This window comes from Drosophila simulans, chromosome 2R, assembly GCF_016746395.2.
Source record: "Drosophila simulans strain w501 chromosome 2R, Prin_Dsim_3.1, whole genome shotgun sequence".
NCBI lineage: Eukaryota > Metazoa > Arthropoda > Insecta > Diptera > Drosophilidae > Drosophila > Drosophila simulans.
This window is the reverse complement of record NC_052521.2, coordinates 3,294,154-3,317,601: the sequence shown is the minus strand read 5'-3', so window position 1 is coordinate 3,317,601 and position 23,448 is coordinate 3,294,154. Positions and strand designations below refer to the sequence as shown.

Genomic DNA, 23,448 nt, shown 5'->3' with positions numbered 1-23,448 from the left:
CACGCCCACTCTAACACCAAAAAACCGCCCAGGCTTTTTAAAAATGTGTTGAAATTTTTAAACTTTATTATTTGTCTCGCTAATTTTTATCGGTTTCCCAAAGAGTTTTTGACACGCCCATAAACCAATAAAACTTCCGTGCCCACATATATGAAATAATAAATAATTAATTTAATCTGGTTTGCTATCTAATAGTCGATGCACTCGACATAACATTCTCTGTTATTTGTATTTTATACCTTAACAGAGTTAGTCAAGGATCTCGACTCTAGTCTTCTCTCTTGTTATGCCCCTTATTTTTAAAGGAAAAGAGTATATTGTGTTTATTAAAAAGTATTTAACAGCTAGAAGGGAGCGATTCCCGAAACTGTAAAATATATGTATTCTTGATCAGGATCAATGCCCGAGTATTTTTTATATTACTAAGCTGTATTTTGGAGTCCTTGATTGGTTCTTTTTCAAAAGGAAAATTTATATTATCTTTATTTAAGTATGTTGTTATTATAAGTTTATTTTTTATAGTCAAGTTCGTCGTCTATTAGATATCCCTTACTTAGCCAAATTAACTTCGAGGAAACCAGTTCCTGCCCCCTTTTTAACCACCAACCCCTTATTATATTTATTATATCTAAAAACTTCAAAAGAATCGGAGTGACTCGAACTACATATTTTTAGTATTTCGTTGGATGATAACTAAATAAAAGTTAACTGCCACGGAAGAGTTAAACAAATGCGTTGCCTAAATTTAATAGGAAAAATACAAAATGAAAGAAAAACAAAATTAACACATAAATAATAATAATTTTTGATAAATTCAGTATACCCTTCTCTAAAATATAGACAGGTATAAATTTGTCGATTATAACAGAGGGACGAGAGATGGTTATATTTTTTTATAAGCACAGAACATGATTAACATGTGTTTTAAATAAATCTACAAGATCAAATGGATTTATACACAAGTTTTACGATTACTGTTACCGTTATTTTGTACCACAAAACTTATTGCTGGACGGTGGTACCATTGATTTAATTTATAAGTATTTTTTAAACATTTTTGTAACATCGACCTGTTTACGATCGAATAAGATGTAACATTTAAAAGAAACTATAAACAAATAATTATGCGGCACTGTACCAATTAAAATCGTCTGCATTTAGTGTTGTCAATCTTAAGTAGCGTATTTTCATGATAATCCAGCTGTGTATATGTGTAAGGAATAAGGACCCAAAATCTGTGACGACTCCCACAACCAATCCACCCAATCAGCCCCGACTTAACCGGGGTGCTTTGAAAGCCCTCTCAAGTCAACAAGCAACATTAGCAACAACGAGGTGAAACATTTTGCCAAAAAATAAAGTTAAATGCGAAGGCTAAGTCGCACAAAAACTCCAGATACATCATACATGTTTTAAAACTTTCTGCGAAGAGTTCGAAAAGCAGCGGCGAACATTTGTAACAGCAGAAGTATTAACAATTACACTTAAAAAATTTCTTTTTCAACGATTGAATCACATATGCTGGTTGATATTCTAAAAATTCACTGCAGTTAATGGGAAATATTTCACATTATTGAAATGTAACCTCAAGCAAAACTTGACAAATATATGAAAGTTACAACCGGCGTAATACAGTCAAAATGTCATACATTTTTGAAATCATATTTCAATCAGAATATTTATAGCTGTAACTGCAATAAAAGTATTTAACGTTAAATCTGCTACCTAAGCCATTTGGAGATTTGTGTGCACTTTTGTTTCAAGCTTGTGCGGAAGTGAGAAGTGACAGCAAGGTTCTACGATGACAGTTCTTATTGGAAGAAGCAGACAATTTGGTCGTAGTGCTGGTAGCGCTTAAACTGGTTGAGAATTATAAATACACCTGTCGAAAGAACCTATATTCTTTCAACCTTCATAGCGTCAGCATACGAAAACACAATAAATAGCTCCTAGTAAGTTAGTTACAACTTTTGTGCAGGATGTTTTCGGCATGAAGTCGACATATATGGACAACATACATCTTTCGTTACACAACTGAAGAATCAGCAACGTCAAGCGAAGACCCGCTGGTGTGAGAGTTCGTTCGCCTGTGCGTCCTCAGACCACTGCTCGTCCTCTGCGAGTTGGAATTCCTGTCACGGACTCCGCTCGCAGCTTCCAGTTGGAGTCCATCCTCATTCATGTGGCGTCTGGCGCGCAGCTCATACTCCTCCCGACTGCTGCTACCGCTGCCGTATTCACGTTGTGCACCCGGCCAACTGTTCGGTGGGCGGTGCGTGGGGAGGCGATTCCGGCTGGTGCGAGAGCGCGGACAGAACACCACGCCCTCTGCGTCTACTGGCTGTGCTCTAGAGCGGGAGCGAGCTACTGACGCTATCAGCTGAGAGCGCCGCCATTTGCCACTACGTGAGAGCTGCGGAGTGAGCGTGTGTGCAAGCAGGACAGCAGCTCATGCGCGACAGCGCACTCACTCACACTGGCGCGCGCACATCACGCACGCAGACACACGGCGAACGGGGCGGTGGAGTTTTTTGGCTTCTGGCTCTGCGCTCGCACAGCGTCCAAGCATTCCCAGTTTTTCAGCTGCGACGGCTGGTTGTCCTCACGATTTGAGTAGATCAGCTGCAGACCAAAGTCGGTAGTCGAGTTTCGAATTTGAGTCGGTTTTTGTGTTTGGAAGCTCTGCGCGTATTCGATTTTTGTTTTGACTTGAGCTCGGCTGTAGTTTCGGTTTGCCAGAACAACAGAGCTGCAAAAGGGATCCTGTGCGCGCCGCCAGCTGGCTCAATCGAAGAAGAATCGACGAAGAAACAGGGAGTTGGCGAAACGGATACAAAACTGAAGCTGGATCGGTAATCGCCTGCCCGGTCATAAACAACACAGCGGAGCACGGCCGCATACGCATACGCGCCGCTGTCTCCGTCTCTAATGCCTTATCAGTAGCAGGCATCGTCGAGTGTCGTAGGAAGAGCCCGACAAAGGCCGACCTTTACCACTCAATTTGGATCTGATGTGCCATTCTCGCGCTGTCTCGTAAATTAATGTCATAAATTAACTTTAGATTTCCTACGCTAACCGGTGGTCGTCAGCGGTCCGCAGCCGCCTTTGCGGTCGAGATACAGGGGCGGTCCCTAATCAATACGAATATCCTACCTGTCGCCGAGTCAAGTGTTTTAGTGAGTGTGTGACCCTAAGTTCCTTATATTACCTTGGTGCTAAGGAGAAAGTTTAAAAAAGCGGCATTTAAATCGTAGTTTGTGCAATAAGAAAAGGCAAGCCAATGGTGTCAATCTCTAAGACAACGCCGAAGTGATGCATGTCCGCAAGGTAATAGACCAAGTTGTGCGCACACCTATTTCCGGCGAGTCTAGCCGGGCATCGAATCGTGACCAGTGTCAAGTGTCCCATAGCACAGCTAGCCCGGGTCTAGAGGATTACCCAGGACCAACGTAGCACCGCACCCCGTTTAAGGAGGCACACGGCTCGCAGGACACAACGCAAAGCCCACACAACGACAAACATAACACGACCGACGGACATCATCCTTGGAAATAGACCTCGTGTCATTCCAAAAGACGCACATGGGCGTCTGCACCGAGGAGCGCCCTGTGATGCATTGGGTAAGTTCTGCCGCCGTAGCACATAAAATCCAAAGTTACCAGCGATAAGAATAAAAAAAAGGCCATCCCCACCAGTCCGTCCCAGCTCACCCAAGCTGTGCCCTTTGTGATTAATATTGATCCGAGCCTGGGTTACTCGGAGTTATCAATACCAGACTGTAAGCTTGCCTATCAACAGACAGCCCCACTCAATATCGATAAGAGAGCCGCTTGGGCATTTCAGATTAAAAACAGTTCCCAGAAGTGTTCAATCAGTGGCTAGTTCGTTCCTTGAAACATTGCTGTGGAGCGCGGTTACGGAATTTCAATGTGATTCCCTGCCTTAATTTTAGTTCATCTTATTCATCTAACTTAGGTTAGAATCATTTAATGCCTAGCAGATTTTTGATAATGGTATTACCAATCAATATACAATGAAATTGTGGGGCACACATAGTCGTGCAAAACAATTAATAGATATGTAGAAAACAAAAACTAGCTAAAGCAAATACGGTTTGACTAAATTTTTTAGGTAGAATAAATAATTATCGGGTATCTGATAGTCGACGCGAACGTATTCAGTTTTAGAATAACCGCCGGGTGCATATACCAATTTGATATATTTTAAAAGTATTCAATTGACCTTCAAATACCAATTTTCAACGCGAATAAGACATTTTCGGCCACATAGAGATATTCTTGTACAAAAAGAACGAATTGCCTTGAACATCTTTTACCTATTTTTGATTTTGTCATTGTTAATTGTTATTGTTAATATGAAACATATTCGTCCAATCTTATGCTATTTTACAACTTTGCTGTTCGAAATCTGTGTTTGTTTTCATTCTTTTACATATTTTCCAAATGTCATGGTTTACTGTAAATCTAGTTATACGAGTATTGGAATCGTGTATACCCTTTACGACTATATAATATGGACTATGTATAATGGTATAAAACATTCGTTGAAAAGTATGTAGCAACAGAAGGAAGTGTTACCGACACTATAAGGGACGTCTATCCTTATTTAAGGTCAATAGCCGAGTTGATCTGGCCATGTCCCCCTGTCCGTTCTTTTATTCGTTCAATCGTCCGTCCATTTAAACATTTAGGGAGCTGTACGAGCTGAAACCTAGTCTTGAACATTCAGATTGCACTGCCGTTTAAAGTGATTCAAAGCCCACTAAAAAATCGCCCATTTCGCAACATTCTTTCTGCTTTAAGTATTCGAAAATGTGTAGATGATATGTTTAGCTGGCACGTAGATCAAGTTCCGAAATGTATTAAATTCTGACTTTTAAAAATCCATTAAAAGTAATTTAATAGTTTTTTTTTTTTGACAATTTTTATATTTTTACATTTCCACATGTCAAGTAAGAATTGTCTAACATTACCTGTTCGAACAAAAACAAGAGAGAATGCTTAGGTCGAGTTCCCCGACTATCAGATACCCGTTACTCAGCTAGTGCAAATGCGATCGCAAAATTTCATAATTTTTCTGGAATATTGTTAGATATTGGTGAATAAAATGAAAAATAATTTAAATCTAAACCGGCCACAAATCTGACACGCCCACACTTTTGATATAAGTTTTGATATATTTTCATATTTTTATTAGTCTTGTAAATTTTTATAGATTTGCAAAAAAAAACTTTTTGCCCTGCACAAAAAGCCCAACTGCCTTTCTAACTTTTCACTCGTTTTAGTATTTTTCTTGCCTATTTCTTTCGATTTGCGAATAAAAATTTAAATTTCTTGTTCGCAGTCCGCCTAGCTGAGAACCGGATATCCAGTAGAGTCAGAATGCTATCTGGAATGCACTTGGCTGATTCCGTTTACAAAACGAAAATAGGAAACGAATTCAAATACATTTTTTTTTAGCTATCATTTGCCCGTAATCAACATATCGGAGAAATCAATAAATCCCATTGTTAAGATTTCGGTGTCATTTTACATTGGATCGACAATTTTAGAAACTTCAAATCGCCAGCAAATGTATCATTATTGTACATGATACATGATGGAAAAACACAGAAACTTCTTTGAAATAATTGCTTTCTGCATACAGTGTGTTCAAATAACATTAAAAGTTGTTTGAATATTTGGAGTTATTTAGTTGTTTATGTAATATTGTACTTTTCGCCACTTATTCTGCGATTTGTTCCACAAGGGGACCAACCTGCATCAGTTGAATACTATGTTACGCAGTATGTTTCGGTTCCGATCGAACAGTTTTAAAATAACAAACAATAAAAACGGCCATAATGTGTTCCTCAAAGCCGCAATTCCTAGATCAGATCGTCAAGTTGTGCAGGACACCAGTTTTATTCTTCCTTGAGCTTTTGTTTTTTCGGAACTTGCCGGAAATGCCATTACTTCGGTCCTTTTGACATTGGTTAGTCGTAAAAATTACTTCCGTTACGTGACATTTTATTACTTTCACTGTTATCAACATCAATATAAGCCTTATTGAAACAATGCTAATACTACATTAAGAAAAACAGCGATTAATTATATTTAAAGTCAAACTTCAATTAAAGTTAGATAGATTTGAGACATGATCAAAACATTTTGTTTACCTTTTCTTGTTGAGTATAGGAGTTCACTATATATGTATATTCATTTATCTAATTAGTTATATAGATAGCTATATATAAATATATATATATATAATATATATCTTGCCAATACCTACCGACAGAAGCACGTCTGCTAAAAGTGTAAGTGGGATTTTAATTTCCCTAACATCAGCTAGCATGACTCAGCTTTAAAGGAATAGAAAAAATAGCCTTTAAAAAAATACCCTCGACTATAATGACAACGGTTTAACAGGCATTTATTCAGGATTTGCGAGTCACCATAGATATATAAGTATATATAAGTATGCCGAAACTGGAACATGTGAGATCAAAAACAACAAGTTATACATTGTTTATTATATATTATATTTTGATATTATTTTTATACCCGTTACGCGTAGACTAAAAGGGTATACTAGATTGGCTGAAAAGTATAGAACAGGCAGAAGGAAGCGATTCCGACTATTAAAAGTATATATATTCTTGATCAGGATCAATAGCCGAGTCGATCCAGCCATATCCGTCTGTCCGTATGAACGTCGAGATCTCAGGAACTATAAAAGCTAGAAGGTTGAGATTCAGCATACAGATTCTAGAGACAAGGACGCACCCATGTTGCCACGCCCACTCTAACGCCCACAAACCGCACAAAACTGGCACGCCCACATTTTTGAACAATTTTTCGAAATTTTGAGTAACGAGTATCTGATAGTCGGGGAACTCTACTAAGCATTCTTTCTTGTTTTTTTAAATTATAATATTCCTGAAAGAATTCTTTTTTCCAAAGACGAAAGAAAAGATGCTAAGATTATTTAATTATCTTGATATTTGTTTTTGATCGTTATTTTGCCATCCATATAATATAATCCTTAAACTTTTATACAATACCTTAAAACGCTTTCGTTATCAAAAATGCATAACATGTAAATATTTTAAATAACCGCACAATATTGTTTTTGTTTATATGGTTCAAGCTGTAGAGGTAAAGACATTAGCTAAAATTTTAATTTTTCTGTAACTTCGAGTAATTTTTAATTATGTTAATACTAGTCCGGTCTAGTTTCGATTATAAACTAAGAGTTTTTTACTGCACTTACACAACCGTATTCTCTAACTGGTACGATTCAAACATTTCTCTAGAGTCTGGACTTTTGAAATGAATGAAACCACAAAAAAAGTAATTTAATAAGCAAAATAACTATTTATTCTTAGACAGGAGTTATGAAGTTATTTTCTGCAGTTTCGGTAATATTTTATTACCTATTGTTAATGAAATGTCGCCTTACAGCATGTCTAAGAAAATATAGTTGTTGAATATAAAAAAGTATGTAACAGGTAGATGAAAACGTTTTAGACTCCATAAAGTATATATATCTGCCGATATATATACATAAGTCTATCTGTCACATTTTAGATTTCTATCTTCCTCTATTGTTTATCGTTTGTAATTAAAGCCTGGTTCTACAACATATCACTATTTTCCGAAATTGTTAGGAAATTATATTATTAACAAAAGAGTCGAGATTCTCGACTATCAGATACCTGTTACTCGGCAAGTGGGATTGCAAGCAAGAATTTTACATTGTTATTTGGCATTCCGATAGAATTAAAGAACAAAATTATAAGAAACCAAAACATTTTGCAAAAGTGTTGGCGTGGCAGTTTTCAGAAAGTTCGAGGCCAAAATGTTGATATGGTATTCCGATGGAAATAGGGAAGACTAATGAAAGTACGAAAAAATATCAACAATTTCTTTTTTTTTTTGTTTTTGGCAAATCGATAAAAATTTAAAAGACTTATAAAAATAAGCACAACATTTTTGAAAAATGTATGCTGGACAGATTTAAGCGGCTTGTGGGCGGTATAGTGGACATGGCAACGTTCTGAAACAAGCTTCTGCAGCGTAGGAACGTCACAAGAGTCTGCATGTCTAATCAAAACTGACTAGTTTATGGTGATCTTGAGATCTTGATGTCACACGGGCGGGAAAATGGCCAGATCGACTCACTTCGTCCTGATGAAAAATAAATAAGATTCATCGGTTTGGAAAATCTGTCTTCTACTGTTACATACTTTTCAACGAATCTAGCATACCCTTTATAATAATACAAATTTAGTCCGTCAGTTTTGGAAGACCCAGAAGTACTTGGATGAACAGAAAAGAGCACCTCGCGGTAAACAACATTTTCATCGCCCTACTTCGAAACCACGTCTTCGAACGCATTTAAAAACAAGAGAGAATGCTATAGTCGAGCTCCCCGACTATCAGATACCCGTTACTCAGCTAGTGTGAATGCGAACGCGAAATTTCTTAATTTTTCTGGGATATCTTTAGATATTGGGGAATAAAATGAGAAAATAATTTAAAATTGTTCAAAAGTGACCGCTTTTGCGGCTTTAGAGCGTTTAAGTGGGCGGTGCAGAAAGGTTTTTTGCAAATCGATAGAAATTTACAACGCTTTTCAAATATATGAAAAAATATCAACAGATTTTTCAAAAGTGTGGGCGTGACAGTCGAGTTCCCCCGTTTGAAGGCGTGGGCAAAGTCTTTTTGGTATACCTGTAGAAATTAGCAAGATAACAAAGAAAACTCAAAACATTTTACAAAAGTGTGGGCGTGGCAGTTTATGGTGGCTTGTGGGTGTTAGGGTGGGCGTGGCAAAAAGTTTTTGGAAATTCACTAAAAATTTACAAGATTAATAAATATGAATAATAAGAAAATATGCTATAGTGGAGACTATACCCGTTATCCAACTCGTCTAAGTGGGACCAAGAACTTTCAATTTTTCAGAAATATCGGTAGAAATTGGGGAAAAAATTTATTTTAATGCTATAAGGTGTAGGCGGAAAAGTTTTGGGCGGTTTTTGGGTAACAGAGTGGGCGTGTACAAATGTTTTCGGCATATCGCAATAAGTTAGCAAAGCAACTTATATAATCAAAAGAAAATTCTTTAAAGTTTTGGAGTGGCAGTTATTTTGCGGTTTGTGGTCGTTAAAGTGGGCGTTTTTATCAAATCGATATGAATTTATCGAATATTAAATATATGAAAATGTTCAAAATATTTTTCTAAAGTGTGGGCGTGGCTGTTTAGAGAGTGTGCGTGTGAGCAATTTCAACCTTCTAACTTTTATAGTTCCTGAGATCTCGGCGTTTGTACGGGCGGACTGACGGATATGGATAGAATATATATACTTTATATAGTAATACTTTTCAACGAATCTAGTAAGGGGTATAATTACTAATTTTCATTACAAAAAAGTCTTAAACAGTAGCTTAGAAGAGTAAAAAAGGCTTAAAAAACGTGACAATTTTAGTGCAAACCAAAGCGAATGCTTTGCAGAAATGGAAATAATCTTAATTTTTGGTCTAGATTGACTACTCATTGTTGAATTGAAAGTCACCTGGAAATCTTTCCTTTCCTCGGTTGCAAACAGACGACTGTTATTATTATATTTATATATTTACTTTAAATTTTTTGTCTGTCTTTGGCTGAGGGTTTCATCAGAAATATTAAATTGATTTGGTCCCGGTTATCGAGCTTTAAGACTTTTCTACCAATCGTCTGAAAGGTTCCTTAACGCACTTTGTCCGACTTTCGTATGTTTTCTATGATGCAATGAGTTAGCCTAAGCATTCGAGTGGGTAAGTCGAAATTTTAACGTAAAATGGAGATCCAAAATAGACATGAAAACTTTGTACAAATATAGCTTAATGTTCCCCCTAAGGTAAAACATGTTTCCAGGCCACTAACATAAAAATTGCGCAAAAAATGTGTATTGCAATAAGGGAAGATTTCTTTTACCATGAAAACCTGTCAGCCTTTTAACCCAAAAGAGGGTAGTTGGGGATAAGTAGGCACACATTTGCAATCTATTTTCGACTAATTAATCAAAAATAAGTAAACTGGAGCATCGACGATTCGTTCTGACAGCGCGGCGCGGAGATAAGAGAGGAGATAGGGCGGAACATGTGCCTCACGGATACTCTTCTGCTAATAAAGTGCGACGCCATGTCTACACTCTGGGTTTAGTACATGGCAAAGGCACAGCGTGTGCGATTTTGCTGTATTCTTCAATGAATAAAGCTTCGCGATGAGTTGCGATAGGATGATGCGAGATGAACTGGATGGATTCGGTCGGGAAGTCAACTAGGCTGACACTGGGTGTTTCCCATATGTTGGCGATTCTTAAATGTCGCGCAGCGCTTTCTGGGAATGAGAAGAAGTCTTTTCATTTTAATTGAAAGGAACTTTGCGTTTCTCTTTGTATTTGCCGTCGTCTATATTAAAATTAAAATGCAGCATTAACAATAACATTCCATAATTAATACCCAGTATATAAGTACTGCCTAACCATTTCGTTGGCCCTTGTATTGCGCAAAGCCATCAGATTATTAATTCCAGAAACGAAAATAGGTTGGTTTTGTTTTAATAAGATCCTACAAATTATACATTCATAACAGCAAAATCGCCAAATATAGAAGACCCTTGAGACACAATTCAATTACCTTTTAAACCGTCAAAGAGTACGCCGCGATGTGAGCGAAGTTATTAAATTTCAACCGTCCTAAATATAATATTGACTCATTAATCCTCTTTTGTTGTTTATTTGCTGTCAAATTTTTTTCCGTTTTTTTCACCCGTCCGTTTTGTCCGTTTGCCGAAGAGACCTGTCCTTTTAAAACTAAAACAGCGCACTTCGGTAAAGAAAATAAATTGAAGTTAAGCTCTTAAGATATTTTCGTACTTGTTTGAAAAACATTGTCTCTTTTTTAATTTTTTGACTTATCTGTCTCATTTTTAAAGGACAGCTTGCAACTCTGTCCGGAACTAAGCCCAATACTAAGCCTAGAAAGTTGAGATTAAACATTCAGTGATGCCTACGCTGTGCAAGTTAGTTTCAGAAGATTGCCATTACACTAACGCCAACAAGCCACCCAAAACGATTGCAACACCCACTCGAAAATTCTCTTATTCTCATTTCATCTGTCTTGCCAATTTCAATCGATGACAACCAAAAAATCTCCAAATATTGCCACACCGCAGCATATTTTAATAGTTTTATAAGCGCTGGAAATTACCATCGCTACGCCAAACGAATTTTCGTCTATCTATCCTTCACACTTCCAATAGCTGGGTATCTGATAGTCGAGAAACTCTCTCCTCAAAGAGCTCTCTCTCTCTTGTTTTCGTTATTGAATTTATTTTTATAAGCACTATCACTTTTTCAGGCTATAACAAGAAACTTTAAATTGTTGTGTTTTCTTGGAAATGCTTGTATATTATATTTTGAGATCCAAATACATAATTTGTTTATTGACAGAACATTTTTTGTTCGCCATTTTTAAAGTAATCCCACTTCAAAGAAATCCATAATTTAGCCATAACTTTTCCCGGATTTTTTTTTTCTCAAAAAATATAGCAGCAGAGCGCAAGATTTCTTGGGCCCGGCGCAAGGGAGAAAAGTCCAACACCACCTGTAGCACATCAAGGGAGCAATCAATGTGGCAGTGCTGCAGGTGCAAATAACAATCACCCATTGTTCCGCGCGTGCTCCTCATCCTCGTGTCCAGATATTTGTGATCATAGTACAAAGCCATTTGGCAACGCTTACGGCACCGAGTCATTTAGAAGGTAAGCAGTTCAATTCCGCCCTAATACCACCACTCAAGGCATGTGCAATCCTTCAGCTACGAAACAGCCGATCGTGCTACCTTTGAGGACTCTGCCGCCAAATTCTCCATCAGCCGCAGTCGAACAGACTGCACGGAGGTCAGCGACGAGACGACGTCGGGCATATCATTCAAAACCGAACCCTTCGGACCGCCCAGCAGTCCCGAGTCCACGAGCGATAGCAAAATAACGCGCAACCTCGACGACTGCTCCGGCTGCGGACGTCAGATACAGGTGAGTTTAAAAACGACAATTTCTGAATTTGTATTTAAATATTAAGGGAAAACCAGTAATTGAAAGCCTGAAGGCCCAAAGAGTATAAAAAAAGTTTTATCACTTCTATAACTCAATTATATATCGATTAAGCCCGGCACTTGACTGGTTTGGATTCTTGGATAGTTCTATAACAGTTGTATAAGTCGTTTCAGGGGATTATCTTCCGGAAGGGTATAAATATTGCTTCCCATGTTTATATGCAATAGTGCTTTAATATTCGGTCAAATTGACGATCAAGGGCAACCCGATTATTGATAACCTCAAATAACATCTAGCGAAAAATACGTTTATGCGTATCCATATATTTATCGTTTACAAAATACTCTATCCTCTGTTCCTAGGATCGCTTCTACCTCTCCGCTGTGGAAAAACGGTGGCATGCAAGTTGCCTACAGTGCTACGCCTGTCGGCAGCCGCTGGAACGGGAATCCTCATGCTACTCACGTGACGGCAACATTTATTGCAAAAACGATTATTATAGGTAAGTCACCAAGCGTTTGGATCCAGAGTTGGGCCATTCATTGAGAGAAATTATTATACCATACGGAACTGTGGCTGAACCTCGCCCACGGAGTCTTTGGGAAGCAATCCGCAGTGGGGTACTGAAGTGGGCCTGATGAATTAGATAACGCCGAGACTGCATGCCAAGACATTGGCCAGAAAATGATTGCAAAACACGCGAGAAGCGTTTTAATGCACGCGGCTGCCTTAAGATCCCAACCCCGTCATTCTTTTGCTCCACTGTGCGAAGGCTGAGCGACTGCAAATACGATCGCGAATTCGCAAGTGCAAGCGGACCGCGACGAAGATACCAACGGTCCAGCCGTCCGGACGTCCGCTTATCCGATGGCTGAGTGGCCCTGCGTGTGTTCTGCTGTTTGCTCTCCACTGCATTCCCAAGAACGCTCGCTAACCTGATCACGCCTCCACCCCGCTAGACGCGGCATTTCCCGACGCGGAAAGCTGCAACGTGGAGCTCCGCTGGTACTGCCAGTCTGGGTGGGTTTCACAGAACGCTTTACATTCGCCCACGTCGCTCCTGTAGGAAACTGCAGCCATGCGATTTCACGCGTCACAGCTGTCACGCGAGCTCCTAGAATGAACAGCGCGAAGATTTTAAAAATGGGTTACACTTACCCAAAAACTCAGCACCCACCGGGAGTCTTCTATTGTTTGATTGCAAGACCTTCTGTGGGCTTGCCAGTCCGGCAGCGAACGGTAAATCGGCAGGCAGCAAGGCGGCAAAGCGGCGGCGAGGGCAACACCTGTAATAGGTATCCAAATAATTTTCCCATTCATGAGCGAACGAACGCCTGTGCTCAAAAGGCATAAATCGTATGCAAGTCACGCTCGTCACTCGTATTTCCTCTCAAATGATTCTTGTGACATTTATTACCGCTCCATATTTCAAAATAGCCGTCGTCATATCGGGAGTCGCGGTTGCAGCCCGCTACTGGGATTGGCTGCGAGGCCCTCTGGATTTGTGGTCTGTATCCGCGCGTTGCGAGTGCTGCGTCTGCTGCGACTGATCCCCAGATTCCAGCAGCGCGACCGCCGCGCTCCGCTGGCAACCGCACAAGCGGGGTCGTTTTTGGAGGGTATCAGGGGCGCCTTGTCTTGTCGTACACAATTCATTTCGCCGTAATGTTTCATTTCGCTTCATTCCGGCGGCTTCGGTTGCTGCGGAGCATTATCAATCACATCGACTCACCCTGCCCCCACATTCCCACATTCTCCGTTGATTTATACTGCAGATGTCAAATATGACTTCCCCCGGTCGAATTGGGGCAGCGCTCCACTAGGAGCTAGTGCATATTATGAACTGAATCAAACTGAATCTAGTTGTTATGAGGGGTCGCGGGTAATTCAAACCGTGAATGGACGCGCATCGCCGCCTCCACCGAAATAAGGCCATGTTTTGTTTATTTTAAGTTCACAATATTTTAAAGGACTTCCCCTGCGAAATGCGTTAAGGGAGAAAATCGAGGGGGCGTGGGTTTGTTCGAATAGTAATTAAGTCAGTTTGAAAGCCGTATATCTATTGCCTGGTAACGGTAACGAATCGTATTAGGTCAATGTGCAAAGAATATCTGTGTATGAATCTTTTGACAAATTCACTCCCCCGCTCCATGGGTTTTTGTACTTCTGATAATTATTTAAATTTTAAGAGTTTATTAGCTAAGATCTTTTGGCATGCAAAGCATTTTTATTTTTGTGGAAGCCCAAATATTTCACCAATCGTCTTGAGCGAAACTACCTTTCTCCAAAAAGATGTTATTAATTTATTTACCATGGTATTAATTATGATTATGATAATGATCAATACACAAAGAGTTAAAAAAGAGCCCATTTTTGTTTCCAGTTTAAATTTGAAATATTTTACACATTTAGAAGGTTACAAGGAAGGTTCAACTTCTATAAATGAACTCTTTTTCGTATTTATTTATAGTTTTTTAAATTAAATTTATAGGTTAGGTTTCATCTATGTTATGATGTTTGTACAATATCATCAGATGGGTGCAAACATATATTCACATACTATAAGGTTGGTTGAATCACAGGCAGTGATTTTATTTTTTCTAGACGGATTGTAAAATATATAAATTATTATTTTTTTGCACATGCAAGTTTTAATGCGTAGCAGTTTCGAATGTGAATAAACTATTATCGATGTCTAGCATGCATTACTTAAAAAATCTGTTAAGAATTTGTCTTCAACAATTAAGTTGTCCTTTTTTAAGTATTTTTCGTATATATATTGGCTCGAATATGTTACATATAGGAATTAGGTTCTTTTCGTTTATTGGCATTGGGAGCCAAATCATAGTCTGTCATCCAAGTACCAAACATGAAACCTCCATATACTTACTTGTACGATTTATAGTAACATGTCTGCGCACGATTTGCTAGAGATAAAACTATAGTCGATTATCAGATACCCATTACTCAGATAAGGGGAGTGCACGGAAGATGGAGGTAAGTTAGTAGGAAAGCGGCAGTTCTCACGAATGCACTAGCACCACATTTACTGGTACGGCCCCTATTATAAGCTTCCATAGTAATGCAGCGTCCACATAGTGACGAACAGCACCCAGAGGGCGTGCGAAGGCTAAAACTATAAAACACGAAAAAATGATGATCGTGATCGTCCGACAATAAGATTTAGTCCATATATTGGCTTAAACCCATTGAATGCACTATGTTTAGACAGCATTATTTAGCAAACGAGTCGATACCAGTAAAGCTTGTATGTTGATGTACATCTACATCAACTGGTAAATGCAGCTTGCAGGTTTACCCTCCCAGAGCATACATATAATGCCGAAAACACTTTTACTTCTGGTGCTGCCACTGCTGGACGTGATCCCATCAGAACCCTCGCCAGACTGGCATTCCACTATCGTTCATTGTGCCCGTTTGGCTTGCCGATTCTCCTTCTTGTTGAGCACGCCACCAGAATTAAGGCTGAGAAATAAAATTTCGCTGTCACCTGCATCATCCACATGTGCATCTGTTTTCTCGTGCATGTATGTACATACATACATATGTACGTATGCACCGACCGGTAATAAAAATCTGGGCAGCAAGTGCTTATCTCTCGCGATGATGTTGTGCTGATGGCACAGCAGATAGCCGGTTAAGCCAGCATCAGATTGCGGCTAGGAGGATTTGACCAGCCATAAAGAATGTTTGGGGCAGAGGCAGTGTCATAAGTTTTATTTTGTATGGCGGCTTTTGAATGTTTGGAGCTGCAGCAGGGAATATCTTCTGTTTGACGACGAGCCCCGGATGGATGGATGTCTTCGTAGACATTTCACCGTCTTAATCAGCGCTGGGCACTCAACCAATTAAACGGGGGTTGCCCGCGGTGACCAGAATAGTGAGCAGACTAGTTTGAAAAATTTTTGAATAAAGTGTTTACAGTTTGAAAAAGTCAGCGAAGCGCAACCGCTTAATTGTGGTAAATAAAAGCAGCTGACCGAGCATCGTATTTATGGCCTCTCTGAAATTCTGGCTTATGCAATAAAATAATATTTTTACCTTGTAAATAGAAGGGGAGGTTAGGACCTGAAGAATTCATTAAGTACGTGAACTACAAAGCCAGAGCTAAAGAATCTTCGTGATGAAACTAAAAATCCACAGAAGAGAGACTGTAGCTGAGGCCAACAACAATGGCACACCAGCTGAACGATTCAATTTATGTTGAGTTTTTATGTTCTGGTCACCGCCTTTTAGGGTACCAAACGGTAGGCAAAGATCTCAGTAAAAATTTAATTTGATTATGTGGCTGAAAGCAACGTGCACCTACTTCACACACTCTGATGCACAACAGCAATAAAGCTGGCGAAGAGCCCCGTGTTTATATTTTATGATCTCAAAAACAGACCCAATGGGCCAAGCCGGCCAACTGGGCGATTCTTATTTTCGGCAAATGAACTCCATTATGAATAATGCTTGGGCGCAAAGTGTCGTTAATTGAGATAGTTACTATACCTAAGCATACATCTGACAAAACATTTTCAAAAAACATAACTTAAATGGCGCAGGGTGATATTCCACATACATATTGCATATGCACATGCGATGATCATCGTTTTAGCATAATCGGAAACCACAATGAATAAATACAATGGGCGTGGCAATGTTTTTAAATATTTGTATAGTAGAGGCTTCAAATTTATCTTCATTCCTAAATTACACTTTCTAGCTCTTATACTTCCCGAGATCTCAACGGTTATACGGACATTAGCAAAGTGACGAGTAACGGAATCTTTCGTAAATCGTATGAAATTAGAATACAATGTCTAACTAATAAAGATGTAATTACTTAATAGATTTACACGAATAGATTCTACGCGATTTTTTATGTTTATTAGTGAACTAAAACATCTCACTCGCATGACTGAGCAACTTTTAACTCGGTTTCTACTGCTGCCTAGACAGGCATTCTGTAAATTGGCTTGGGAACAAGAGCAAACAAGAGCTAGGCGGTCGCGTAATAATTAAAATGTTTAATGTCTAACTTAAGAAATGATTTTACGCCGAATTCGGGCTCGCTAACTCGTTCAAGGTACTTCATTCCCAGATTTGTTCCATCAGCCACAAACTAACAATAGGTCGCTATGTAATCTAATCTTCATCAGATGAAATTATATACATACATAATACATTACATTACATACATAATATTATTGGGCATGAAGTAGGAAAACAAATTGCCCGAAAATACTTAAAAAAGGATAATGTATGGGCAAAGTCTTTTAAGCCGTTGCATTCGTCATAGATTCTATAAACAGAAAACCGAAGACTTCAAATGAGTACAAAGTATAAAACTATTAGGTGCCTTAAGTGGCTGCGATCGGTGATCTTTCAGGAACCATCCTTCTCCAAAGAGACTGGTCCTTTTTTCTTGCACTGTAATACACTACATTTTTTTCTTAAAACTCTTTGATCGGTGCAGAGCTCTCAGTGGTAGTCAAAACAAACACAAACACGCAAATCTTAAAATGCAAATAATTATTGTATACGTTTAGGCAGCATGTCGCCGAGAACCTAGAGTTATCACCGCGGGACGTCATCATCAGCAGAAGCAGGGGGGGATTAGGGCTTGGGCTAGGGGCTGGACGGCGGCGAACGAGCCGCTCTCACGATAGCCGACGAATAGGAATGGAACGGGAAGCCGCCGCTGTCGGCGCTGGCGTGGTGTTGGGAAATCTGCTGCAGTTGTTCCTGGTTAACTTATACATGTGTAATAGGAAGAGCGAGTCCCAGCGGGTGGCTCTTGAAACCTCATCGTGCAAACCCTCAACGCATTACAAATGCTCTCACGTTACAAACCTGGCCGTCCTGTCCCCCTGCCCTGCCCCTGTTCCTGTACAAGCCCTGTGTTATCGAAGCGTCCACCCAGTCTACAAGTCGCTTTGCACTTCAGCGTGCGTAGCGCTACTCATTCGCCCTCCAAACAGAGTTCGCCAGCCCTCTCCCACGTCTCTGGGATTCCTCGAGAGGCCGCGAGTGGTGGTGAAGGGTTCGAGTGCACAGTCGCAGCCCTTGGCCACGAACCACTAAGGCATCCAAGCGCTTTTAATTATCTTAATCTAATTTTTATTCAATGTGGCTGTTCGATAGAAACGGGCAAGAAAATTAGTAGCATCAACAACGATATCAAAACATTTTTTTTTTCATTGTGGGCGTAACAACTTTTCGCGCTTTTTGGTCGTTAGTTTCGAAGTGGTAAAATTTTTTTTTTTTAGTGATAGAACGTTCTAAAACGTTTTCTGGCTCTGGTTCTTGCGGACAGACAGACTTCCATATGTACATGGTGGGATAAATTTGGTTGGTGATCCGCAATCCCTTTTACTCTATGAGTAAGAAAGTAAATATTTAAAAACTACAGTTCGAAAAGCGAAGGTTTGAATTCTGTTGTAAATGTTAAAGATTTGTCCACAGCGCTCAAAACGCCAATTGATCCGTGCTTGCTGATAGCTGTCTTCCAGTTTAGCGGGAATCTACAGAATCTATTAGAATCAGCATGCACAATCCAAAGCCAAACTTACGCGTATGCCATTAATTTTATTTGGTACTATATGTCTCATTATATATTATATGAAATACAATAATATAAATAAAGAATATAAAGAAATATATATATATAGAATATAATAGAATATAATTTAAAGAAATTTTATTACAGTCACCATCCCGAGTTCATATATAACTCCTTAAGTGCTTTTGATTATGATGGGAAAGTTAGTCCATTTTCTAGTCTTGTGCAGCGAAAAAGTCTAGACAGCGGGCCTATTTAGGAGGCGCTAGGTCGGAGCTCCTACATGCTTAGACTAAAGGCAGAGAGATATACACGACACAAACTGGAAGTGGGACTTTGAGCGGCCGCGAGAACAAGAGCGGGCAGAATGTGTGTGAGAGTATCAGATTTCGAGAGCTCGAGAACAAAATCATATATTAGGCGTTGTCACTTTGACATTTCGCCTGCTCTTTTACATGGCAATAATCATAATTCATTTTTCTCGCCTTCTCTGCCTCGCCCTCGGAAGAAGAGGCGTGTCATGGTGGTGTATGTGGCTTGGAATGAACTTAACTTCGCCGAAACTGCGGTCTGGGTCATTTTTATGAGTTGGTAGCTACGACCGCGCCGCCGTCTTCCACATACATGTTTAATATTATTTATGGGTCTTGCGCACCGCGCAGCAGCACAAGGTACCTACACATTCGTACAGACGTACATGCAGATTCTTAAGGGCCTTTCTGAAAACGGAGCCGCAGCCGCACTGACTCGTGTAGCGACAAGATGTGCGACATGGGGATGTGACAAAAATCTTTCTGTCACATCCCAAATAATTTTCAACAAAATGAAAACACAAATGCGGAACGGTAACTGGAACGAGAACAAGAATGGGGAAGGGATGAAAATGCCAAAGTCTGAATATGATAAATTCGGATGGAATTGATGTTGGCTTGGCTTTTCCGTTGGCTCGATTCTTCTGTTTATATCTCGCTGGAGCCAATGCAGTGAAATGCGCCAATTATTTTGATTAATGCCAAAGAAATCGCGTGTCTCGGTGATTTGATGTTGGCCCTCGCCCAACCCCTTGCACCCGTGATCCAGAAGAGCACTCCCAGGGATGCCATTCAATCTGCTGGCTCATTTCTGACACGAACGCAGCGACTCGACTCCTCAGTGATTACGGGCGGACGCTGGTAATCTTTGATCTGTCATTTGCGAAAGTGAAAACAGTAGCCGGGAATGGATCGAATGCGTACCGAGACTACACCTTCAGCGTCGTCATTATCATGGCAACGGCTGGAAGGGACGATCAAATTGACGATGAGTAGGCGTTTGTGGGCAGTTTATTGGGCTTGCTTGTGTTACTGGTGCGGATGTGATCGGTCGGTGGTCGGTGGCCCAACGGACGGAGGCATGTAATCACTGGGTCTGTCCAGATTTCTTCAATAGCTTCGCTGCCCCACTATTACCCGTGCACTGGGATTAATCGTGCAGTAGCATATTTTTTTAAATCTAACTCATAAGACAACCCATATTATCGCTTACAGTTTTTTTGGTACTCGCCGATGCTCGCGCTGCCTGGCCTCCATCAGCTCCAACGAGCTGGTCATGCGCGCCCGAAATCTTGTTTTCCACGTCAACTGCTTCTGCTGCACTGTCTGCCACACGCCACTGACGAAGGGGGACCAGTACGGCATCATCGACGCCCTCATATACTGCAGGTACGTACGCGTCCCAGTCCCAACCTGACACGCCACTAATAAAGGTCGCCCGTAGGACCCACTACAGCATAGCGAGGGAGGGGGATACCGCCTCATCCAGCATGAGCGCCACCTACCCGTACAGCGCCCAGTTCGGCTCGCCTCACAACGACTCCTCGAGCCCGCACTCGGACCCTAGTCGGAGCATTGTTCCTACGGGCATCTTTGTGCCCGCGTCCCACGTAATCAACGGACTGCCGCAGCCAGCCCGTCAGAAGGGCAGGCCCCGCAAGCGCAAGCCCAAGGACATCGAGGCGTTCACCGCTAACATAGGTACGTTGTAAATTTCCAGCTCATTCTCGATCAGGTTGCCGGCCATAAAAGAGGCTACAGGCGGTCGGAGCCTTTATAGCTACAGCCCGGCAGATCTGGAACCGCCGCGGAATCTGGATACTGGCGCCATTAGAGCTGCAAAAGCATCAACTTTTATGTGTCTGCCTCATAAAATGCGGAAAGTGCTGTAAAAATAAAAAAACTACAAGGCTCTCTGGATTGATTGCAGATCTCAACACTGAGTACGTGGACTTTGGCCGAGGCTCGCACCTAAGCTCCTCGTCGCGCACCAAACGAATGCGAACCTCGTTTAAGCATCACCAGCTGCGTACCATGAAGTCCTACTTTGCCATTAATCATAACCCTGATGCAAAGGATCTGAAACAATTGTCGCAGAAAACTGGTTTACCAAAGAGGGTCCTACAGGTGAGTAATCCCACTTCCTAGATCAAGAAACCAGTTAATGACAGTCCCGCATCGGCTATCCCCTCCCCCTGCGTAGGTCTGGTTTCAAAATGCAAGGGCCAAATGGCGCCGCATGATGATGAAGCAGGATGGCAGCGGCCTGCTGGAGAAGGGCGAAGGCGCTCTGGACCTCGACAGCATCTCCGTGCACAGTCCTACGTCGTTCATATTGGGAGGACCGAACAGCACACCGCCACTGAACTTGGACTAACGGATGCTCAGGAAACGCGAAAACAAAATGATAGTGACAAAGGAAATGGGCGCAGGAGTCACCTCCGACATCATACGTTCTTATGCCAGTTGTCTATTCGCGTGCCTCATACATAGTCCCGGACCCAGTTTGAGTACTGAATCCGGATATTTGTCTAGATCAAGCACGGCCAACTCTTGAATGCTATGGCCTTGTCGGATGGGGATCAATTTGGAAGCACGTCTTGTGTTCAAAGTCGAAAAATTGATTCATCCACACGTTAAACGCCTCGGAAAGGCTTGACTAGCAAATGGCTGGCAGTTAAAAAGCACAGAAATATGTATTTTTGTAATTGCCTCTTGACCGTTTCCAACACTACTCGCCTCGTCCTTGCCCCACTTGTTGTTTCTATAGTTTTAACGTTCACTTGTAAATATGTACTGTAATCACATAGTTTATTTCAAACGATCCATATTAGCCTGGCTCCCCTGGTTTTTGTATTCTTTTAAAGCGCAGAATATCAATTCGAACATTGAAATTATGAATCAAAAGAAGGTGGATTCTTTCAACAAGTCCCCAACTTGTAACGTTCTTTCTAAAGCTGTCATAATAATTAAGAAAACACAACTTAGTTAAATTTCAATTTGTATGGAAAATTGTTCTGAAATAGCTTTATCATTTTGATAGTTATGTTACTAAACCAGTCAAAATTCTTAAACATCAATCATGCAGAATTTACGAATTAAAGTGTGACTAAAAACTTTTAAATACCAAACAGCGAAACGTGTGATATTTTAAATTTTTTGCTTTCTTTCAGTGACACGACTACAAGATACCCGTTACATTGTAAAATACTCTTTAGTGTCACTTTCTTTCGGTATACACATATGCAGCTGAGGATATGTTTGAGGCCAATTTTGCGGCGCACAAGCGGCACAAAAATGAAATTATATTCTTTAGCTTTCATTGTAGACGAGGAAAGATCCTTATCAAGCATAAATGCTCATATCTACCTGTAACACACTTTTTGACCAGTCTAGTTTACACTTAAATATGTTCTACGAGGAACGGACCGATTGTTCCTATGAGAACTATAGGTGTTACCATATATGCATGCATTCATTACTTCGGCATTACTTCAGCTCCATCTCTCTTTGATTCATGAAAGTATAATGGTTTGAGAGTAAACTTTTTATGGCGATATAGTTCAAGTTTACATATCTAGAGTACGGTGCCCAAGACGCGCTTTAAAAATATTGAAAACGGGTTGTTAATGAAGTCCCATATGTATAATTGTCTAGGTACATGGATATTGTTAATATATTATTATTTTTATTTAGAGAGCTCTCAACAATATGTATGAAGAAATGTGCGTATATCAACTTATAATGAAATGCTGACGCATTCGTATTATATATATGTAACTAATATTTATTGCCCAAATTTAATAGTTAGAGACGAATTTAGTTTAGAACAGACTATACAATAAAGTCCATATGTACATGTAGTATTACGGTAAAGTAATAGCTTCGCTCAAGCATACGACCAGGTTCGTAAGCTATTAATACGAAACTGTAATTATAATCAAATCAGTAAACACTGGAAGATTTGTACTTACAAATAGTTAACTCATAAGTCTTACCATAGAAGCTTAAATAAAACGTATTCAAGCAAAAAAATTGTTTCAATATGGGGCAAATGACACACAAGCATGAATGGTCACGCGCATTTAAAAGAAATACAAAACGCTATATCATCATTATCATTTCGAAATTCCTTTCTAGCTAAGAGTACCAGGTATCTTTTATAATTTTGTATCATTAAATATATTATTGTTCAAAATATCTAAAAGAAAGACCGGTATAGTTGATTTTCTCGACTATCAGATACCCGATACTCAGCTCGTGGAACTGTGAACAAGAGGATTTACGATTTGTTCTCGATAAGCTAGAAAATTAATAAAATGAAAATAAATGTAATAAATTCGGGCGGTTTGCGGATGGATCAGGTGTGGTCAAATTGATTTTCGTATACCAATAGAAATTAGCAAGAAAAAATAACAAAACATTTTTCAAAAGTATGCAGCGTTCTGAAACCAATTTAAGCAG

The 23,448-nt window shown here is 40.0% G+C and overlaps 1 protein-coding gene across 2 annotated transcripts; it reads left to right on the top strand.

Annotated features, from left to right (window-relative positions):
• Positions 1 to 2,539: 2,539 nt before the first annotated feature.
• Positions 2,540 to 23,019, top strand: LOC6733166 (protein apterous). 2 transcript variants are annotated; one of them, XM_016167479.3, is made up of 8 exons: positions 2,540 to 3,620; positions 11,603 to 11,811; positions 11,868 to 12,084; positions 12,468 to 12,607; positions 20,200 to 20,373; positions 20,429 to 20,685; positions 20,915 to 21,111; positions 21,188 to 23,019. In XM_016167479.3, the coding sequence occupies exons 1-8, from the start codon at positions 3,582 to 3,584 to the stop codon at positions 21,359 to 21,361; spliced, it is 1,407 nt and encodes a 468-aa protein (XP_016026048.1). In that variant the 5' UTR covers positions 2,540 to 3,581; the 3' UTR covers positions 21,362 to 23,019. The 2 variants fall into 2 exon arrangements, with proteins under 2 accessions (XP_016026048.1, XP_002080242.1); XM_002080206.4 differs by having other exon boundaries at positions 2,541 to 3,620; positions 11,600 to 11,811.
• Positions 23,020 to 23,448: the final 429 nt, after the last annotated feature.

What these genes read in the sequence shown, in the direction of transcription:
- LOC6733166 (XM_002080206.4), top strand. Translation starts at nt 3,582, where the DNA reads ATGGGCGTCTGCACCGAGGAGCGCCCTGTGATGCATTGG. An exon ending in GACGCCCTCATATACTGCAG is followed by an intron (nt 20,374 to 20,428) that starts GTACGTACGCGT and finishes GGTCGCCCGTAG; the next exon opens with GACCCACTACAGCATAGCGA. An exon ending in GGCGTTCACCGCTAACATAG is followed by an intron (nt 20,686 to 20,914) that starts GTACGTTGTAAA and finishes GATTGATTGCAG; the next exon opens with ATCTCAACACTGAGTACGTG.